The sequence below is a fragment of the Octopus bimaculoides genome, chromosome 22 (assembly GCF_001194135.2).
Source record: "Octopus bimaculoides isolate UCB-OBI-ISO-001 chromosome 22, ASM119413v2, whole genome shotgun sequence".
Taxonomy (NCBI): Eukaryota; Metazoa; Mollusca; class Cephalopoda; order Octopoda; family Octopodidae; genus Octopus; species Octopus bimaculoides.
The window spans coordinates 15,178,402-15,195,271 of NC_069002.1; the positions used below are offsets into that span (position 1 = coordinate 15,178,402).

At 35.0% G+C, this 16,870-nt stretch overlaps 1 protein-coding gene across 1 annotated transcript in view; it reads right to left on the reverse strand.

Annotated features, from left to right (window-relative positions):
• Positions 1-16,870, reverse strand: part of LOC106880038 (uncharacterized) — a 456,507-nt gene that overhangs the window by 243,523 nt on the left and 196,114 nt on the right. The window contains exons 72-83 of the mRNA XM_014929839.2: positions 15,084-15,485; positions 14,078-14,154; positions 13,108-13,171; positions 11,513-11,731; positions 10,300-10,402; positions 9,469-9,574; positions 9,076-9,239; positions 7,328-7,434; positions 6,091-6,246; positions 4,787-4,967; positions 2,886-3,076; positions 422-631 (exon numbers count right to left, since the gene is read on the reverse strand). Of these exons, the coding sequence (XP_014785325.2) occupies positions 422-631; positions 2,886-3,076; positions 4,787-4,967; positions 6,091-6,246; positions 7,328-7,434; positions 9,076-9,239; positions 9,469-9,574; positions 10,300-10,402; positions 11,513-11,731; positions 13,108-13,171; positions 14,078-14,154; positions 15,084-15,485 (1,980 nt within the window). The remainder of the gene's footprint in view (positions 1-421; positions 632-2,885; positions 3,077-4,786; positions 4,968-6,090; positions 6,247-7,327; positions 7,435-9,075; positions 9,240-9,468; positions 9,575-10,299; positions 10,403-11,512; positions 11,732-13,107; positions 13,172-14,077; positions 14,155-15,083; positions 15,486-16,870) is intronic.

Sequence of the window (16,870 nt, forward strand, 5' to 3'; positions counted from 1 at the left end):
TTAGAAGACACTTTCCCAAGGTGACAAGCAGTGGGACTGAACCCGGAACCATGTGGTTGGTAAGCAAGCTACTTACCATACAGCCACTCCTGCACCTATAAGTTTGTAAGCAATCTGCCAATCTTTCTTTTCACACACACACACACACACACACACACACACACACACACACACACACACACACACACACACACACACACACACACACACACACACACACACACACACACACACACACACACACACACAAATATAGATTCTGATCAAATTTTTAGCAATAGTGTTACTTATTGCTTATTGAAAGAAAGAAGTAGCTCTAATCCTAGAAAACCATTAGATTATCCCCTTTATAGATTATCCCCTTTATAGTTACCTAAAACTTTTCATTTGAGACAATCACAGATTTGGATTATAATAATACCTTATATTCACACATCTCTTCCTCACATCTAACACACTGCGGTTCATAGCGCAAGAAGTTGAATCCAATGCTGAAGATCAATCTATTGTTGGTGAGTCGGACAAAGAAACTTCCATCAAATGGTAGTTTGCAGGAAACTGACAGGAAGTTGAGATACTGGGCAGTCACGATGTAATTTTTCTTGCTGTAAATAACTTTTTTCTCATAGATCTAAAATCAAAAAAAAAAAGAAAAAGAAAAACGAATGAAAAATAAATATATAAACAAATCACAACAAAATTTATCCTCCACATTTCACATTGTCTCCTTTTTGCTATTCCTGTTCACCTTCCTCTAAATCTAACCCTATTTCCTTTCCCCTAAAAGTCATTAAAGTGAATAAATTGTAGTATTTGTCCCAGTTATTCATGTTGTTAGTGCAAATCCCACCAAGGTCAAGTTTGTCTTTTATATCCCCTTCTGAGATCAGCAAATCACCAGATATGTACTAGGACTAACTCTTCCTTCCTTCACTCGCTTGGAGTTGGCTGTATTGTGCTGCAAGAAGGATCACAGAGGATCACCAATGACTTTCCTTCCTTCAGAAGCAGAAAAGGATAAAGCAATGGGCTCATATTTTGTTTGGACCCTCTTGCAAATTACATAAAATAAAGATAGCTGCAATCCAATGACAAACTCTCCCCTAAACCTCTCCATAAAAATATATATATCATCATCATCATTTAATGTCTGCATACATACAAACACAAATACATATATATATATATATATATATACATACATATATATACATATAATTCATTTAAAATACAGAGATGCCTATCATGGATTAGATGTCCTATTATAGGCATCTCTGTATTTTAAATGAATAATATATAGTCTATTGACTAATGTTTATTCTTGCTGGACCACTGGGGGTAAATAAAATTTCTAAAATCTTTTTTGCTGCCCTATGATTTATTAATATATATATATATATATATATATATACACACAAACATAGTGACTGGGGGTGCAGGATAGCAACTACATTGCTAGAAACAACAGTCAAAGACCCTTATAGACACAAAAAGCACATTCTATGTACTGACAGGGGAAATAACTGACCTACAACAAGATAACATTACTAGCAAGCTAGTTTCACTTGAAATTAAGGCTCATCAGTACGGTCTACTCCATCGCTGATGGTTTCTGCCTGTCAGTATATAACATTTACCATATGAATCAATGGCTGATTCAGCAAAACGATAATGTGAAAATTATGAAATAATGAAGGTGGCTATATGCAATATGAAACCAAAAAGGAAAAATTCAACTGCTGCTAATAGTGACTGAAGGTGCAGGGTAGCACCTGCATTGCTAGAAACAAGAGTCAAGGACCCTTATAACCACAAAATGCATATGTCTATGTATTGACAGGGGAAATAACTGCCCCACAGCAAGTGAGATATATACATATGTATGTATGTAAATAATATAACAGCAACCGATGGTGATATTTCACAATGTGATGGAATACAAACAGATAAGGATGACAGTTTTCCAGAAAATGTTCTACAAGATTATATTTCTAACAGTTATCTCAAGTGAAACATTGTAGAAAAAAGAATTCTGACCTGGAAACACAAAGTAAAGTACGTACAATGAATTTGAACTCTCACCATTCATGTAAGTACTTCTGTACTTCACCTATTTGGTCATTTCACTTAAGTAGCTCACTTATATACTAAAGATCGTCTTAAATAAAAGTTTTCCCAAATTTTAAGTTTGTGCTAATTGCTTTGTTTCATGAGAGGGAGTGAATTTCTAGAATCAGTGGAGTGTTAAACAAAATTTCTTACATATTTTGTTACACCATTTTACATCCTAAGGTCAAATGTCACTGGGATTGACTTAGCTTTTCATCATCATCTGGGATCAATAAAATAAGAATCAGTCAAATACCTGACTCAATTAAATCAACTATACTCTGTATATACTCGTTGTGTACTGCTTCCTCTAAAATTTCAGACCTTGTGCCAATGTTAGAAAAGTGTTGACTCTCAGAGAGAAATCACTGTCAATGTGTGTCGACTCTCAGCAAGTACTAAGTGCTACTAATGTTGACTCCCTAAGAGTATTGGCTTCCTGTTGATATTGTTGCTTAGAGAGTATTGATTCCTTGCGGATGTTGTTACTCAGAAAACAAAGTTAACTTTTAATTGATATTGATTTACAGAGAGTATTGACTCCCAGAGAGTCAATATTAAGCACTGTATACAATAAGTTCATTATTTTTATAAGATGAGTATGGAACCCAGACAGCATTGATTCCAAGAGATTATCGACTCCCAGACTCAGTGGATATAGTCTTCCAGACAGTTTGTTGATTTCCAAAGTCTCTTGTCACCCAAATCCTTGACCCACTACAGTTGTCTCCTAGTACCTAAACTCTCAGAAGAAAGTGGACCCTAAAGTTACTCACAGTTATCTGTTGGAAGTAGCAGTATAATGATCCATCATCGATAAAATTGGATCCTGGAATCACTACTGATGAACAGTTTTGTTTTGATACGTCACAGGTGTTCATGATTTCAGGAGTATCAATTTCTGGTGGTTTCTTCATATCTATGGAACAGTCCATTCCTTTTTTGTTCTTTGGACAGACACATTTTCCTGAAAAACAATCAAAGGTCACAATCATTTATAAATTTAATATTTCTTCTCTCTAATAATATTTATCTTCAACGAAATACAATATTACATTGATTAAAATATTTTAAAATTATTTGACTCCAAAACCTATTTCAGTCTGTAGTAAGAATTAGGTTTTTGGCAAAAGTTGTGCAGTGAAGTTCACTTTATAAATATGCCATTTCAGGGATCAATCATTATCATCATCATCGTCATTATTATTATTCATACATTTGTTTCCCTTGTAATTATTAGCTAGATGTGTTGTCATGGTTAAATCAGTTATTATTTGGAGTTAGTGGACTACAAGATGGATTGAAAGATCACATCTCACTCACACATTACAATATTTGGTATAATTTCAGGTCAATCTAATTGACTGGCCCCCTCCCCAAAAATTTCGGGCCTTGTGCCTCGAGTAGAAATAATATTTGGTATAATTTCTATAATTAGATACCCTAATCCTAACACCAACCCCCTTACACAATGTACTGGGAGTTGGTTATTGTTTCACCAATACTGATAGAGGTGGGCTGAGACATACTCAACCAAATGAAGGCGTTTTTCTTGAACCTTTCATTGTTTTGTTTCATTGCACAAAGTCTACCAGAGGCAGTTTATGATGACATCAACAACAGAAGAGATGCTATTATGTATCTTGCAAGATTAAAGCATCTTCTCTGCTGTATATTGTCTCTGGTCATCCTAGCAATATAACGAAGGGAGTGAATAAAAGAACATTTGTTGACAGGAGCTGAACTTGGATGAGAGAGAGTGTGAAGGAAACAAGGGTTAGAATGGTTGGGGAGGAAGCAATAGAAGAGACACAACAATCGCGGAGAATAACGGAAGAGAGTCAGTGACAGTAGTCATGTTTGCTCATATGATTTCTTAAAACTCTTTAGCATTAAGATTACTTTGTCAAATATAATTCTTATTTATTCATGTTATATTGAATTTATCGAGATCATTCCCAGTGCCGCCGAACTGGCTCCTGTGCAGGTGGCACGTAAAATACACCGTTTTGAGCGTGGCCGTTGCCAATACCACCTGACTGGCCTTCGTGCCGGTGGCATGTAAAAGCACCTACTACACTCTCGGAGTGGTTGGCGTTAGGAAGGACCTCCAGCTGTAGAAACTCTGCCAAATCACATTGGAGCCCGGTGTAGACATCTGGTTCACCAGTCCTCAGTCAAATCGTCCAACCCATGCTAGCATGGAAAGCGGACGTTAAACAACGACGATGATGATACATTATCTTGTAGCTTTGATATTTCAATGATGGTAGGGTAGATGTCAAAAGTTGAACCTGACTACCTTGAACATTTGGGGCTGATATGGCCAGTTTGAATACTAAAAATTTAAAGAAATTTTGCAAAGCAGAACAAGACTTCTTTGGGGTTTTGAAGGGAGGAAAATCCTCTCATAATTCAGGATGTTTGGAAATTTTTTTCCTTGTTTTGCTTTTGTATTTTTGATAGAAAGACATATCAGATATTCACAGGCTTCCTCCTAGTTTCACTTGATTGTTGTCCCTGTTGACTCTGATTATTCATCATCTACTTTACAGGATGCTCTGTGTGCATTTGGGATGGTCACAGCTGGAATGCCTGCTAGAGTCAATCAAAGGCTAAGAAAACATATATAAGAACCAGAAACATCAATTTGAGTCTTTTGTATCCTTCTGCTTACCATCAACACATTTTCCGCCATTACTACATTCCAATGGACAAAGCTTTTCTATGGTTTTTGGTAGTTGAGTATTTCCGTCATTGTCTCGGATCCAGAATGTAGTGTTGCTTTCAGTCTCAAGTCTGCATTCAATTTTCATATTCTCCAGTGTTGCAAGAGCATATGTGGTTCCATCAGATATCTGAAAATATCAAAGTAGCCAAATATTAATTTCTTATATAAACACTGGGCTGTGGGGTACAAAGGTCAAATATATTGACCTCAGTATTTTGCTTGTATTTAATTTATTGATCCCGATAAGGATGAAAAACAAACTTGACCAAGAACCTGAAGAACAGCAACTAGATTCTTGTAACAATATTTAGCCCAATGTGCAAGTAATTCAAACAGATTACTACCAATTAATAATATCAATCAATTTATCAATCACAAATATTAAATAATTTAGCAATCATTAATACTGATTAGTTTACCAAACACTAATATTGATTAATTTGTCAATCACTAATATTAGTAATTTACCAATCACCAATATTGACTAGTTTACTAATAACTAATATCAATTACTTTACAATCACCAATATTAATGAAATTACTCTTTCACTCTTTTACTTGTTTAGCCTGTGGCCATCCTGAGTAAAATTTAGCAATAAAAAAATAAGCATGGCTGGCACATAAATTATTTAGATAAGAGATGAAAATGCATCAAATGTTGGGTTCAAATTTTGGTACAAGGCTAGTAATTTCAGGGAAGAGGATAAGTCAATTATATTGACCCCAGTGTTCAACTGATACTTATTTTATTTACCCCTCCAAAAATGAAAGGCAAAGTCTAACTCAACAAAATTAATTTGAACCCAGAGCTTAAAGACAGACAATATGTCACTAAGCATTTTTAGTCCAGTTTGACACCCTAAATGTGTCAAATATTGAAATCAGAGAACTGAAGAAGTACCAGTTAAGTAGGGGTTGTCATAGTATGAAGCACCGCTCCCAAAATTTCAGATTTTCAACCCATGTCAGTTAAGGGTGATAGATTGGCAGAATAGAAAAAAAAAAACACTGCTTTGTAGTTATTTCTTCTTGCTCTCTACTTTCTGGGTTCAAATCCTGCTTAGGTTAACTTTGCCTTTCATCCTTATGGGACCAATAAAATAAGTTCCAGTCAAGTGCTGGGGATCTATTTAACCAACTACCCGCCTCCCCACAAAATTGTTAGCCCTGTACCTAAATTAGAAACAATTATTATTACAAAATATATGAAGGGAAAACAATTGCAAATAACAAGAAATAAAATATCTTACTTTGATGTCTTCAACACAACTTTTTATTGCATCAGCAAAATTGATCTTAACAACTGTTATACAACTCTTGCCTGATGCAGAATTAGTTATTGTATCCTGGCAATATTTCAATGCTTTGTCCTTTGTCCAACCTGAAGGTGTGGGCCAACTATGTTCCTGAAAATATGAAGAGAAAATAGAAATTACAGTTTTAAAATTTACTTCAGTCAATTAAGAATTATAAATCTGCTAGAAAATATTATGTAATTTTGTTTAGCCCTAGGATAGGCCCTATGGAGCAGTTCTGTGAACAAAGTCATTTAAGCAGTGACCATCCCATTTTTTATTATAGTCGTAATGTATCTCATTACATTATTCAACATGTTTTCTCTTTCTGTTTTTTTTGTTAAATTTTTTGTTAATTACCATGGCTACCATGGCATATAATTTGCAAGAAACTCTATTACTATTTCTAGTAGGTTGATCGTTTCAAGGCTTCAACATTCTCAGTGTTGTATCTCAGAGTACACAACTCTGCATTGCAATGAACGATCTTGAACAAGATTTTCTTCCCAACTTGACTGCTCTAAATTACACTTTCTCAAGATTGTCTTACATGTGTCTTTGTTTCTTTTTCTTTGGTCATCCACTACATGACTGAGAATCAACTGCTATTTCACCAAAGAAGATCTGTTTGAGGAGTATATAACTTATATAACAGATATATCATACTACAGGCATATTCTTTCTCTAAGATGGATATTGAGTTGTAGCATTTCATAAACTTCTTAACTTCCTATGACAGAAGTTATGTACTGTCCAGTTTTTCCTCATGGGAATTTATGATACAAGTGAGGTAAATTGGATTCAACTACAAATAAATTGAAACCTTAAAGATTGCAAAGAGTTCATCTCTCAATGTCAACCACATAGGCCTTAATGTTAAAAAAGATATAACAATATCAAATTTAATTACACCTATCACCTCTAATGTAGCCAACGATCCTTCGTCTTTGGCAGACTAGCAAAACACTATAGTTCCATAACGGTATTGACAAGAACTGATAGAGACAATTGTCTATTTCCACATTAATCACTGAGAGAATAAGAACCAAAAGAGGTGCATGTTGATATGAGATGAGGTGGAATAAGTAGGAAGTTTACAACAAGGATTTGAGTCTCTTCTCTTTTATGACTCTCAAATGTTTATATTTTGTCTTATGTTTGAAAATAAAATAAAAGCTGTAAATTACAATACCTTGTGTTTAAAATCTTTGTCATATTCAAAAACTGAACGGTTTTCTTTTGAACAGTTGGAGTCAAGGGAGATGATCTGGACGTCTTTTAGAATATTTTTTCCTAAACCTGAACAACAAAAAAACATTAGAAAAGCAAATAAGTTTAATGTCAATGTCATAGTTTTCAAACAGAGAAATAACTTTACACCAAATTCATTAGTTATTATGCGACAGCTGTTTAACTGACCTACATATATCTGGGTCCACATTTCAAGACACTTTTTTTAGTGAGCTTTATCTTACTGAGACCAATAAAACAAAATACCTGCTACGTATGTAAATAGAAAACTTTCTATGATATCTGACTGACCCCCACCTCCTAACACAAGGCAGTCTAGTAGAAAACACTTGTGCAAGGTACTATGGTCTGACCCAGAACTACATGATTCCAGCACAACCATACCATGTGACTTCCTATCTTTTGTAGTTTATCAGATATCAGATCAAACATTGAGCAACCAAGCAACCAAACATGACAAGAATGGTGACATAGAATGTTGGCATTGTCACTGTGTGTCAAAGATCAGGTTATTCTTCCCCTCGTCTTATTCTTTACTTTCAGTTTCAATTAACTGGAACATCACAGTGTCGACCCATTTATCAATAGCCTTTTTATGGATGTTGATGTCCTTCTCTGAACATGAGAAAATGATTATTGTCTAAACTAGGGTTTCACACTTAAGCTCTATATAAAAACACACAGACATCTTGACTAAAATGAGATTAACTGGAAACTAATAAATAGAAACATAAAAATTAAGGACAAAACCAAGAATTGTTGATCCTTGAATCTAATATCAATATTGTAAGACCAAAGGTAGCGAGCTGGCAGAATCATTACCATGCTGGGAAAAATGCTTAGCAGCAATTCATCTGTCTTTACATTCCAAGTCCAAATTCTGCCGAGGCTGACGTTGCTTTTCATCCTTTTGAAGTTGATAAAATTAGTACCACTGAGGTCAATGTAAACGACTTATCTCCTTCCCCAAAATTGCTGAGCTTGTGCCAAAATTTGAAGTCATTATTATATGAACATTACCATCAGGTGATCGAGGACCTGGGACTCCCATTTGAGACTCATCTACTTGCAGTGAGCTGACAGAATCATTAGATCACTGGACAAAATGTTAAGCTATATTTGTTGCTGTATTGTTCTGAATTCAAATTCTGCTGAGGTCAACTGCACCTTTCACCCTTTTGGGACCAATTGAATAAGTACCATCTGAGCATTGGTGCTAATGTAATAGACTCAACCCCTCTTGAAAATTTTCAGGCCTTATTCCTATAGTAGAAAGGATCATCAGAGACTACATAACATTTTTCATAATGTTTCCCTTGAACATGTTTAAATGATTTCCCATTGATCCCCCTTGGAATCATTGATGGTTTGAAGGGCCACATCTATTAAATAAATAAATAAATAAATAAAAATCTAAATACCTAAAATAGCTCGATCTGGGATCAGTCATTTGTAAAGAGTCTACAAATGACCATTCTTTATTCTGATTAGCCAACCTAATTTGACTGGATTTTAAAATGGAATTTACTAATTCCTCTGTATTGGGAATTTGGTTGTGTATCAAATTGGTTTGTGTAATTCAAACATTGTACAGTGTTTACCTTTCTTGGATCTTACTTTTCTTTTTAGATTGGGATGAGGATGGTGGTTGTACAGTTATAGGCTCCAAATGAAAAACACAATTTTTACCTGTAATTAATTCTCCTCCCTGACTACACGAGTAGGTGGCCTGGTTGGGGAAACACATTTCTTGACCATCCATGCAACTGCAGATGTTTTCTTCTTCTTCTTGTTCTTCTTCTTCAGAATTGTCCAAACAAATTCCAGCATAGAGGGAATCACTTTGGTTTACTCTGAAAGAAAACAATGAAAGAGAGATGGATGGATGAATGGATGGACCAGAGAGGATGACCAAATCAATTACAAGTACACTGCATTAAGTGGTTGGCATTAGGAAAGACATCCAATCATAGAAAAGTATGAGAGTGTGCCTATATTAAAAAGAAAGAATATTAATAAAGTATTAAAAAGAATTGAAAAAGAACAGACAAAACAAAAGTAAAGACAAAAAAACTCTCTTACCGCCATGAAAGTGAGAAATTATTGGGAAACATAGAATGTTTAATGGTTCTGTTGTCGCTTGTTGTTAAATCATTTGTTGCATTGCCATCAAAAGAGCCACATAAGCCTGAAAATTTAAAAAGCCAATTTTTACATAAGATCACTGCTAATTAATGAAGAGAAAATACTTAATTTAGACCTACATTGCTGTTTCATTTGTATACCATGGATTAGTTTGTGGCTTTCAAAATTTAATTTGGATATTTTAATTGTAAAATAGTAAGGAAATGAAAATGCCAGTAATTTATTTTGCCACACACACATACAAGGAGGTTCTGAAAAGTTCCAAGGTTTTAAAGGTATTGTGAAAGGCTTGGCTGGAGGCCCAACATTCTGAGTTCTTTTACAGGGATTAGAAAAACTGAAGGACTGTTGCAATAAGCGTGTGAATCTGAGAGGGGAATATGGTGAATTAAATCACCTTAGGAGACATATCTACACTGAGGGGTATACCTATACAGGAGACTTGATCAAAAATGCATGGAAATGTAGTGTATATGTACCAACTTAAATTTTTTTGTACCAGTTTGCCTAAGACCATCTCTGGTTCTTCAGTACAAAAACTCTTGAATTAAATGTTTTATACTTAACGGAAAACCATCCATCATCACTGTATATTGCAAAAACAGCAAATGAATAATGGAAAAGTTATTTTACTAAATGCTTCAAGAGTTTTGACTATTTCCTAAATTAATTGAACCATACGAGCTGTGTATTTTATAAGAAATATTGTTAAGAGTGAAATAAACTAGTTTTATAAGTCAATTGAAATAGTAGGAAGCTGATAGTTACCATTGACATTTTTGTAGTCCAGAGTTGAAGCCTGTATTTGAATATTTATGAAGTTTCTCCCATTAACTTGTATAATTACAATTGTACCTGTTGGTAAGTTAACCTGAAACCAAAATTGAGAATGTTAAACCAACGTATACCCATTAGAGATCTCTTGAAGATAATTCTATGCAATACATAGAAAACAAATCGAATGTATTCACAGATGGTATTCATTTAGTTTTAGAATAAAGGAGATGAACTGACTGAGTTGTTAGAATGTCAAACAAAATGCCTTGTTGTATAACTTGATGCTCTGATGTAGATATTTCCTGAATACCATTGATATCTCCAGAGCACAGTAGATATCTCCAGAGTAACATGGATATCTCCAGAATACAGCAGATATTTTCAATCAGTAAAACCAGTACAAAGTGCAAAACACTTTGGCTGTTATTGTTGAAATGATTAGAAGACAAACATTCTTAAGCTTTGCATTCTGTAATTTGCTTTTTTTTTTTACAGTCTTTAACCCTTTCGATACTGTATTTATTTTGAGATGTTCTATGTTTCTTTCAATTACTTTAAATATAACAAAGAATTTAGTAAAATAACTTAGTCATCATTAAGCTAGTGCTAGGAACATAAATTGTGATTAAGGTTTGGTGGAAGATATTAATTCAAAACTGATGAAAACAAGACATTTGTACTCAGAGCCAGAGCCGGTTTCAGCCGGGTTGGTAACAAAAGGGTTAAATATATCTTGTTTGGTCAGGAACATGCAAGCAGATTTTGAAGAAATAGTTCTTCCTGATGGTCTTGACCATAATTACCTTAATTTTAAATACATAACATCAAGATGAAGATTAGATAGATATTATACAGAATATATAGTATGACTTAGAGTGGGTGACAGAGCCTCCCAGTGGGTCACTTGATCTGTTAAATGTAGCAGCTAAAAACTCCCTAAAAACTCAACATACTGGCTTGAAAAAAAGCCACATTGAATAAAACGACTGAGAGAAAGACACAGAATAGTAATGATTGGAATTACTTTGATTACATTTCCGTTAGACCAGAGCTGATTTCAGGTGTATAACAACAACAACAGAAGTAGCATTCTTATTTTGTCTGATGTCTTATAAACAACCATACAAACTTCTCTCCAAGCTTAATTTTGCTTTCTCTTTAGGAATAAGAATTATGTTAGTCAGATCAAAACTTGAAGCCTTACCCTATATTCTCTGCCATTGTTCTTTTTAACAATACTTGTTCCTTTTGTCAATTTTTTATTTAATAACAGCTTGATATCCAATTTCTTGTTAGCTTTCTTGGACTCTTTAGAGGAACCACATCTATCAAACACAATTACATCATCTCCAGATCTTATGGCAGCAGCACAGTTGCAGGAAGCACCATTTCTGACTCCACATTTTCTATAAAATGCTTGCACCTAAAATAAAAGTTGACATTTGACATTTTATTTTATATTTTTTACCATTGCTGCTTTAATTTTTTTTTCTTTTAGGAACTGAAATGTTTTATAGATTTTACCCACTTAAATTGATTCCAGTGTTTTCCCTTCCTAGTATTTTATCAATCTTGTAAGGAAAACAAAGGCGAAGTGGTTTGGAGTCTTGGGATGTTGCAGACATGGAACTAAATACTAGAAGGTAGTTTTGTTCTGTCAACTATCTGTCATACTTCCCCCCCCCATCACTCACTCCTGTATATACGTGTCTATGTGTCCATGTTTGTATGTCTATGTATGTGTGAGTATTTATGTGCGTGTGTGTGTGTGTGTGTGTGTGTGTGCGTGTGTGTGTGTGCATGCATCACTCTCCTTATTCTTTCATTCTCTATCTATGTAAATAATTTTTAGCATTGCATTAACCCCTCACATTTTGGGAGAAATAAGAAGTCAGTTAAATCAATCACAGCCCTTAACGGTTACTGCATTTAATGATCCTAGCTGCTGCTGGCTGCTGGCACTCCGTCGCTTTAGATGTCGAGGTTCCAGTTGATCCAATCAATGGAACAGCCTGCTCGTGAAATTAACGTGCAAGTGGCTGAGCACTCCACAGACACATGTACCCTTAACGTAGTTCTCGGGGAGATTCAGCATGACACAGAGTGTGACAAGGCTGGTCCTTTGAATTACAGGCACAACAGAAACAGGAAGTAAGAGTGAGAGAAAGTCGTGGTGGAAGCGTACAGCAGTGTTCGCCACCATCCCCTGCCGGAGCCTCATGGAGCTTTAGGTGTTTTCGCTCAATAAACACTCACAACGCCTGGTCTGGGAATTGAAACCGCGATCCTATGACCACGAGTCTGCTGCCCTAACCACTGGGCCATTGCACCTCCCAATGATCCTAGCAGCACAGAATAATAGTCAAACGTTCTTTTCAACTTCATTGAGGAATGGAGATTTATCAAAAAAAAAAAAACTGTACAAAGAGTTAGGAATGACTGGAGCACATAAAAAAAAAAAAAAAAGAAAATGTTTTAAAGGCAAAAAATTAGAAAACACCAGGAGAAAATTGTTTCTTATATTGTTGCAAAGGTTGCTTATGTTTAAAGAAATTATTCATAACATATCTGAAAAGATGCTCAAGTATTAGTACAGATTTTGTAAATGATATTTCTTAAAAATCTGGGATGCAATTTTTTTTTAATTTGGGATAACCCTGAAGTGAACAGCATAAGAGCCTCTTGAGAAGTAGACCTTGGTAACACTTGGTGAAATTTGAATTTCATTGTTCAACGCTCAGTTTTACAAGTAAAAGCATAAGAGTCATAACTGATAAAAATGTGATGTGTCATACTTACACCGTATGGGAGGGTTTTATGTCCATAGAGATTGAAAGGACCTTCAAAGAAGTTGTTGTAGTAACTTGTGGAAGAAAAAAACACAGCCTTTCAAACTTTTAATACAAAAATCAAATTTTCATATTTTCAAATATATTACTATTTACTGTGGAAAGCTGTTTCATATAGTAATCTATCTTTTGTTAAATCTTGTCATGTTTATTAGGAAGCAACATGACTTACCAGGTGACTGCCATCATTATAGGAATGACAATAGAATTTAATTAATTGCAAAAGTGCATGCTTAAATAGTTAGGGTCCAAGGGTCACAATTGTAAGATAATGCATTTGATTCATAAGCAGGGCACTAAGTTGTGTCTGTGATTACAGCATTCCATTTTACATTGTTCTATTCAGCTGGGAAATTACTGGCAGCAGCAGCAGCAGCAGCAGCAGGAAGTTAATCTTCCTTGTGTTAATCTTGTGATGGATTATCTGCAAGATGTCTTCGACACACAGTCACTTTGGAGACTGAGATAAACACAGGTCTAATGAGCTTATAAACTTGAGGCAGACTATAACTTGACCCTGACTAATACTGGAGCCCCGTCAGTTATGATCATGAGGGTTCCAGTTGATCCAATCCACAAAACAGTCTGCTGAGCACACTAGTCTTGCATGCCTTTAACGTAATTCTCAGGGAGATTGCACGTGATACAGAATGTGACAAATCTGGCCCTTTATATTACAGGTACTACTCATTGTCGCCAGCTGAGTGAACTGGAGCAACGTGAAATAAAGTGCCTTACTTGAGGATACAACATGACACCAGAAATTGAACTCACGTGAGCCTAATACTCTAACCACTAAACCAAGCGCCTTCACTGATCTTGACTACCTGACCAGTAATCAGTTCTTAACTCAATAACCTATCTTTCTTGACCATCCATGACTTAAAGTGACAATGAATTATAAAGTTTCGAATACTTACGATCCATCAAAAGTGGTCATATGGGGATCATTCAATGACTTACACAAAGCCATTTTATCTGTGTCGATAGCTTTCACCTGAAATAGTAAAGAAAAAAATTTTGCAATGACAACAATTCAAGAAACACCAAAAACAAGTGCATTAATAACACTTCACATAATTCCTTATGATTTGACTAAACTTCAAAGTTTTCTTTAATATGTCTATTATAAAATTATTTTGGAATAATGTTATATATTGCAATGAGTAATGTAGAAAGCTGAGTCTATAAACCAATTTTGATTCATCTAACTGCTAAAGACTCACTGCCTCAGGCAAGCCACGGGCTGACCAAAGCCTTATGAGTGGATTTAGTAGATGGAAACTGAAAGAATCCCGTCATGTATGTGTGTATGAGTGTGTGTGTTTTATCATTTCATTATATGGAAACTCCCACACTTCATGTCTATCTTTGTATTATCCTACACATCCTTCGCCCTGGTGGCAAATAAAAGAAATTATCACCATAATCATCATCATCATCATTATTATTATAATTATTATTATTATTATTATTATTGTTCTTAAGGCGGTGAGCTGACAGAATTGATAGCACGCTGGGCAAAATACTTAGTGGCATTTCATCCATCATTATGTTCTAAGTTCAAATTCTGCCAAGGTCGACTTTGCCTTTCATCCTCTCTGGGTTCATAAAATAAGTACCAACCGAACACTGGGACCACTGCAATCAACCCATCCCCTCGCCCAAAACTACTGCCCTTGTGAAAAATTTTGAAACCCTTATACAATTATAGTTGTTGTTGTTACTTTGTTTTATATGAACTGTTCCAAGTAAGAGCAAGCAGGACGTTTTGCAAGGGCTTACTGTGTAGGGTATGTATTATGAAAGATGGAAATGTACTGTTTGAGTTTTGCTACCAAAGCAAAAGCAGGTGTTAAATGTCTAAAACATACCAAGAACATAAATTAATTTAAAAAATAAATCATAAATGATATTAAGACATACCTTTACTTTTCCTAAGGAGGTTCTGTTTATTCGATTTGAATTTTGGTTCTTAAGCAGTATCTCAATTTCTTGTATTTGATCTTTGTCTCGGATATTGTCCACTGTGGCTTTGACAACAATTTGCTGGGTAACCCTCCAATTGAAGAAGGTCAGTGTTTTGAAACAGCTTGCTATTAACTTATTGGTGCTCTGCCATTTTGCTGTGACTTGTGGAATTATTTTCTTTGAGCCTGGACACTTGACATCACTTGGTCGACTCATGGTGTTTATAGCCAGTTCTAAGAAGCATTTATCTTCTTCAATACTCTGATCACATATTAAAAAAGGTGGGAACGTGCTTTGTACTCCAATCATCTGAGAAGGTCCTCCTTCTTCTATGATGACCATTTTCTTATTCATCAGCTTTTTTGATAACAAAAAAAAAAAAAGAAAGATAAATAAAACAACTTGATCCAGCAGTTTGACAAAATGCCCCATATTTTAATCAGTTTAATAAGTAAAAATCAATGAAATAATACAACTGATGAAATTCTGCATGATGATATTTTGCGCTTCTGTATATATGTATACAAAAACACAGAGCAGGTTTCACATCTGAATGATCAGTACTTATATGAGAACAACCAATGTTTATACCAGAGTGACCAGTACGAAAGACTCTAAAATTAATTTGTGTTTGGAGATTATGTTTTTTTTATTGCAAGAACCTGGCTGCTTTCACATTCAGATGTGGGCTTGATAGCTTTATTTTCTTTGAATTGAAATAGAGGGTTCTTTTATTGTAAGTATTTTCAGGAATAACAATGTCAGGCCACCAACACAATGAAGAGACAATGTTTTCACTTATGACAGACTTGCAAAGATGCTACCAATCTATAAATGTCTCCTGAAGAGGTTCAATGTTGTTTAATTCCTTGCGTGGCCTTGTTTAGTTGTGCATTGCCATAGTTTTTGGAATAATTACTATCACATTAACAAGCATTTTCAGTTGAATAATGCAGGCTGTGTTGCTGAGGATTTGTGTAGGAAATTGGTAAGATGTGGTTTTAAAAAGTTGTATGGTAAACACAGGGGTTGGCTAAAATAATGGAAACACATAGCATCATAATTTTAAAATATCTGTAAAACTGTCAAAAGCTTCTTTATTTTTATGTTTTTTTGATTTATTATTAATGTTGCTTAATATGTTTTGCTAAAATTGCTGTTTCCTTTCAGATATCTTAAGAAAAAGGTAATTAAAATTCATTAAAATGACAGATCTATCGGACTTTCAAAGAGGTCAAATTGTTGGTGCTCATATGGCAGGCATTAGTGTAACGAAAACAGCCTAAATGTTTGGTGTATCAAGAAGTACTGTCTCAATAGTAATGACAGGCTTTGAGAAAGAGGGAAAAGGCCTCCTAGTTGAAACAAAACTCTAGAAGAAGACTAAAACTTTCACGTAAGACCATCAGACTCTTATGTGAATTGTTAGAAAGGATCACAAAAGTACAGCTCCCAAAATTTCTGTAGAGCTTAATGACCACCTCGAGAACCCAGTTGCCACAAAAACTGTTCACCGGGAGCTGCACAAAGTCAGATTTCACAGGAGAGCTGCAATCAGAAAACCACTACTTTCAAAAACAAACGTTGCAAAGTGTTTAGAGTGGAGTAAAAACCTACAGAATTGGTCCCTAGAGCAGTGGAAGATTTATTTTCTTGAATGAGTCATCCTTTACCTCATTTCTGACCACCGGCCAAGTATACGTGTGAAGACAGCCAAAAGAAGCATTTGACCCAGACTGCCT